Below are 6,087 nucleotides of genomic sequence, written 5' to 3'. Positions count from 1 at the left end.
ATGTACACTGGTCAGTCGCCTGGATGACAAAACTGTAATAAAAATGCTGCTTGGGAATATTTTAAGGGATGTAACGCTTCTCCAATGTAACGTAGAGGGCTGAGCCTTACTTTTACCGAATTTTCCACAATCCGATCGCAAACGAACGAATGTAACGCCTTGCCAACTACATGTAACGCTTATAACGCCTATCCACATTTGTTGCATGAAACATTTCACATGAAGTATTTCACGGAATGAATTATTTCGATACGAATTGACCGTTTAAAATGTTTTAAATTGTATCGCAAGTGTTTCAAGCTAAAATTACACAAGAACATGTGAAATGTTCAAATAGTGATATAAAACTGAAACATACACCAAGCAGTTTCATTGTTTCATAAGTTTTTTTTCTCTCTAATTTATCATTTATTTTTCAAATATCATATACCTTAACTGTAGTGCTTATCGTTCGGAGTCGAAAGTATGTTTGTTTAATTTGTGTTTTACTCGCGAGTTTGCTCTGCATCTCCTGCCCTTCCCTTCCCACGTCCTCATTCAGATCAAAATCGTCTCTCATTCCACGGTTAATACATAATCGACTGCCTATTTACACAATCACTTTAACACATTTGGAGGGCAACAAAAAACAGAACACACACAGCTCACGTTTAAATATCTCTTTCGCATTGTGGTTTAAAATGAAAGAAAGCAACTCTTTAAACAAAAGAGCAAACTAAAGATGTAAACCAAAGCAAAGACTTATTGGACATGAAATGCGCTTCAGTAGTGTTTACAACATTTCTTACTAACATTAATTATTAACAGTCAATCTTGGCGTGAGAAATTAAACCAGCCTAACCAAATGGACGAAATAAACACAAACATAAAGAGTACGCAGTACCTCTCTTTTGTCCTTGCCTACAAAGAGCAACCTAGGTAAGATCAATACGGTGCGTGGATATTTTCTTTTATACACAGTTCGCCCTCTCTCCATTTGCGCTTTGCTTTTTCTCTATAATACAACACAAATTAGCACACTTTCTACAAAAACTCCTACATTGCTCAACATTGCAATCATCTGCATAGCATCATCAACGGCAGCAGCAATATCATACCTCAAATGTAGATGATCTCGATCGATTCGCTGCGCGTGATCCAAACGACAAATATAATGAATTTTCCACTCCACCACTATTATAATTGCTCCGTTTCCATTTCTTTCGCTTGCTGAACGAATTTGGAGGAATCCTCCCCGTTTCCGCCTGGTGCTTCATTGTTGCGCTACTATTGCAAGCACATTCAAACGCGTTTCGTTTCTTTATTTGTTTTCGTGTTTGTTTGTTTTCCCGGTTACCGGAAGGATGGCATTCTAAAGTATGTTTGACTTCGAGCTTCAATCTCTGCTACTCCTTACTAAATGCTTTGTTTTGTTGTTAGTTAGTTTTTTGTGTTGTTGTGAGTTTACCACGAGCTTTTCATTCTAATTATCTCAGCAACGATTCATCTACTTATTAACTCACATACATGCTTCTTCTGTTCACTTGTACGCCCATTTTTCGCACTGTTCAATTAACTGTTTTCGGTTTATTTTGATGGTGGACTTTCACTTTATCTTTTCCACCATTTTAGCTGTTACCGTGTTTCAAACAGAAATATCATTTGCCTGCTTCCAAGTCTGTGGCAAACAGAAAATGATACGTCCTTTTAAGAGATACTCGTTCCTTCCTTCGTTTGCTGCCCTTTTTCCCATTTCCTGAGGAACTGTGTTTGAACATAAAAAATATATATAGATCTTTCCTTTAATTGTGTTGTGTCCGACAGAATAAAACTGTTTCTGTGCAATCGTCGTGACTTCATTGCCGTGTGTTTGTCACCTTCTAAACCTAATCGACCGTAGAAATTATACGTACATCTGTCCCCGGTTGCCCCGGTGAGTCTGTCAGCGTGTTTACGTGTGTGAATGGGTGTGTGTGTATGTATATATATGTGTAAAAAATACTTCATTTTTTCTGTTCTAGCTGGGCACAAATATCTTAGTGTTGTTCATCGTTTGAGGCGTTTTGTCCGCTAGTTCTTTTTTATTCCTTCAGTCAGTTCCTGCCCATTTACTCCTACACTCATAGCTGCGCTCCTCTCTTGTCCCTACGTCCTACGGCTACGTGCATACACAGTTTGGTCGCACTCGATTTAATAAATATATCAATCCTTACCAGCGTCCGATGGTGAAGGTATTACCAAAGAACGATTCACACCTTCCTGGGATGGAAGGAATGCGAACGTCGTCGCACAACATGCCCAAACGTTGTTCTCCCTTTGCAAACATCACATCTTTAAGATCCAATACCGAATATCTTCGCCCTAGCCGTTCACCTACTGATAGGTACAACTTAAGTAAAAGCAAAACTCTGTCTAACCTATAATAATGTGCGCCTTCATCGTGGTGTGAAGAAATTAACTCTATGAAATGTGATCCAGAATATACATGAAAAGTTGGCCTGTTTGAATGACTTTCGCACTTTCTTAAAAGGTGAAGTCACATACGATGCATAAGATTCATAATGCACCGCCTCATTTCCTTCTGTTTTCGTGAATGAACCACCCAATTTCTCAACTCTCTTCTCTCCATATCCTTCCGATCGGTAGCAGTGGCATCAAGGACACCAACAACTGCACCTTTTAAAAACGGTATAAAAAGAGAAATCTTCTTTCTGTCTTAACGTATATCCGTACTCCACGGTCACTTCCCGTTCGTCCACTTTGTGATACGTCATTCAATTCATAAAACCAATGGAAAGGCAAATCAATCTACTGTTCTACACTTTAATGTCCTACTATGTACAAAAGGGGTTTGTTGGGCGGCATTTAAACGCAAATAAAAAAAGGGGCCGGGGTTTTGTACAGGAACAAAAAACCAATCGACCAATGTCCGTACACATTAATCATTCCTGTCTATCTCTCTCTCTCTCTGCTGCTCCCTTGTCTCACTAATATCTTACTGTGTCACGAAAGGAAAAGAAAACTAACCTATAAAACTAATATACGAATGGCCTTATCGATGTGTTTGTGATGTAGAGGGAGAGACAGCTGCGATACAGTTGTTGGTGGTAGAAAGTATCAGGCGCTACTGCGGACCGTTGCCTTTGTGTGTCTAAATCGTGTCACCTCCTTCCCTGCTGCCCTTTGTCAAGTTGTTCGATGTGTTCCAAATCACACTAATTATGTTCACACACACAGTGTATGCTTTTTCTGCGTGGTTTCTCTGCCGCCTGTCAACTCCAGAACGCTGCGGCGGACACAGTCTTATTTCTCTGGTTCTCTCTGGGGTCTATAAATAACGCGCGCACGTGCTGTAATACATGTTGTACTGTGTACTATCCTCTCTAGCTGTCTCTTGCCTCTCTCTACCATTACTCAATGCTTGCCACCATTGTCTCTGTTCGGTGTAGCAGAGTTTGCTACACCTGATCATTATCGTTGGCAGCATTATCCTTACCAACCGTACTACTGCTGCTGCGTCCAGCGTCCAAATCATAATCGTTCTTTTCTGAGGATCGCTCATCACCGCTACTACCACCTTGCTCCATCCAATACTGTTGTTGGTTTGGCAGTAGCGACGTTGAAGAGTAGGATGAGGATGGAGTCGTTTGCGTTGGCGTCGGAGAAGAAGATGGCTGTAGTTGTGCCGATGGTGACGAAGGTGGTGGAGGAAGCGGAGGCGTTAGAAACGTTCCCGTGTCTTCCGATGGTTTGGCGTCCATCTCGACCTCCTTGCCGGATGTGGTGGTGCTGCCACGGGAAGTGGGATGCGGTTGATGCAGCTGATGGTATCAAGAGTGCTTGTCCGTCAAGTCAGCCCATCGTTGCTCGAAGAACTTGCGCATACCGTGCCCGGCAATGCCGACAGGTGAGTCATCCTCGTTGAAGACTTCACAGTTGTCGAAAATTTGCCGCACGTCTGCTATAAAGTCTTCGCGTGATTTATATCTATAAAAGTGGGAGGAAGGAATGTCAGCGTTAAGCACAAAGCAAAGCATTTTAACAACGTTTTTCTTTACTCACACTAAATCCTGGAGGCGTTTCTTAATCGTCGAAAGATCCATCGGGCTTTTGATGACCTTACGATACGTCGGAAACTGTTTGGTGTTTACCGGCAGCAAAAATGGCCACGAATCTTCGTGAAGCTACATGAAAGAGAGCACAAAAGAGCACATTATAAACAACTGATAAAAAAGCCTTCCATTTCATTCCACGAATTACCTCCATTTCCTCCAGGATGGTTTTGCAGACGGCCAACTCTTTCAGCAGTCTTTTGGTGGCCTTCTTCTCCTGCTTGGCACGCTCCTTCGCTTCATCGCGCTCCTTCGACCGCTCCTTGCGCTGGTGGTCGCTAATACTACTGCTGCTACTGCTACTGCTGCCCGCCAGACACAGCGAGTCCTTAACCGGCGACGGTCGCGGTTGATACTCTTCCGACGAGTCGCCACCACAGCTGCCCTCCTCTCCATCCTGCCCGCCGGGTGTACGATCGCTGTCCAGATAGCTTGTCGAGCTACCTGCCGCATTCATCGCGTTGCTTGAAGGTGAATAAAATTCACCACCACCAGCGGCGGGAACGGGCGATTCCGATGACGCCTCGATTTGATCGTCCACTTCAGCGGGTGATTCCTGCTGATCTGGCTCACACTCCGATGTGCTTTGTGCGTGGGTGTAGCCTTCGGAGGCGGAATATTGTGCTGCCTCACCGGAGGCGACGTAATCCGACTGTGCTTCTTGCTCTACTGTAGCCGCGCTGGTCGCGCTACTTTCGACCGGAGTTGGATAATACGGTTGTTGTGGCGGAGCTGGCGGAGCTAGGGCTGGCCCAACCGAGGTTGAAGGCTGTTGTTGCTGATAGTACTGCTGATAGTATTGCTGCTGCTGCTGCTGCTGCTGCAGCTGCTGTGCTTGCTGTTGACCGTACAGCGCCATCGTTTCGTTCGGCACCGGGGGATGACACATGGCGTAGTTGTTCGCATCAACCAAAGGTGCCCCTCCGTACTGTTGCGGATGTAATGGTGGTGGTAGTGGTTGCTGTGGATGTTGCTGCTGCTGCTGGAGTTGATGATGGTAAGCCGATGATGTTGAGGCTGTTGCTGGTGCCGCTGGCATCGGTACTCCCGGCACGCTGCTATGCGGTGGCTGTAGATGTTGTGGCGCCGACGATTCTTCATGACTCGTGGACGCTATTGAATGTGCTGGACTGTATTAATTGGGTTCTCTTTAATATCTTCTAAATTGTTCTCATCTTTACGACAACGATCATGTGTGTTAGGCCGCGTGCAGTTCCCCCCACACGGTTGGCGGAACCACAGCGAAAGCGAAAGCGGGTTCGATTGGTTAAAGGTTACACCAAGAAAAAAAAACCCCTCCCAACTACACCAGACAGTGAGTGTGTATGTGTGTGGTTGTAGGGGACAACACAAGCACAAGATGAGCAAATCATAAAGAGAGAAGCGGCTGCACAATGGTACGAGAAACACGTGCGTGTGTGTCTCATGATCAACTGTGTATGTTAATTGGAAATGAAATGATGAGCGTTTTAGTGTGTCAATAGAGAAGGAGAGCAGGTGACTGTGAGTGTGAATTGTGCGTGCAAGGCACGGGTGTTAGGATACAACAACAAATAGCTACCTTAACGGGGTCGTTGCGATATCCTCGTGGGACGAGTTGAGCGACTGGTTCTGCGAGCTGTTGAGCGAGCTGTTCAGCAGCGACTGGGAGCTGTTGTTGGTGGTGCGTTCCTTCGGCTTACGCTGCGGCTTCTTCTTTGGCGGTGCCTTTGCTACACAGTTCTGGCAGTACCATTTGCCTCGGGGATACTGAAATGATTACAAAAAAAAGCGTTACATTAATAACCATCCTCAATTCCATCTATTTCCCTTCAAACTCTTACCTTCAGCATCGGCGGTATGTAGCAGTCCTGATGGTAGGCCCGTGGACACAGCTCACAGTAGACCATCTTGCCTAGCGGCGGTGGTCGTAGTCCTCCACAAACTATACACTTCCTATCACCAGTAGCTTTGTTTTTACACTCAAAACAATACCTAAAACGAAGCAAACACACAG

The 6,087-nt window shown here is 44.8% G+C and overlaps 1 protein-coding gene across 19 annotated transcripts in view; it reads right to left on the bottom strand.

The window, feature by feature from the left end:
• Positions 1-1,251: 1,251 nt before the first annotated feature.
• Positions 1,252-6,087, bottom strand: part of LOC1277930 (uncharacterized) — a 69,983-nt gene continuing 65,147 nt past the window's right edge. For 16 of the 19 annotated variants that reach the window (XM_061662782.1, XM_061662789.1, XM_061662790.1 and 13 more), the window contains 5 exons: positions 5,915-6,065; positions 5,653-5,840; positions 4,240-5,221; positions 4,042-4,163; positions 1,252-3,966 (listed from right to left, as the gene is read on the bottom strand). In XM_061662782.1, the coding sequence (XP_061518766.1) occupies positions 3,810-3,966; positions 4,042-4,163; positions 4,240-5,221; positions 5,653-5,840; positions 5,915-6,065 (1,600 nt within the window). In that variant the 3' untranslated portion in view covers positions 1,252-3,809. The other 3 variants (XM_061662798.1, XM_061662797.1, XM_061662799.1) reach the window with 3 other exon arrangements.

This window comes from Anopheles gambiae, chromosome 3 (assembly GCF_943734735.2).
Source record: "Anopheles gambiae chromosome 3, idAnoGambNW_F1_1, whole genome shotgun sequence".
NCBI classification, from domain to species: domain Eukaryota; kingdom Metazoa; phylum Arthropoda; class Insecta; order Diptera; family Culicidae; genus Anopheles; species Anopheles gambiae.
The sequence above is the reverse complement of the archived record's forward strand: the minus strand, read 5'-3'. Positions and strand labels throughout refer to the sequence as shown.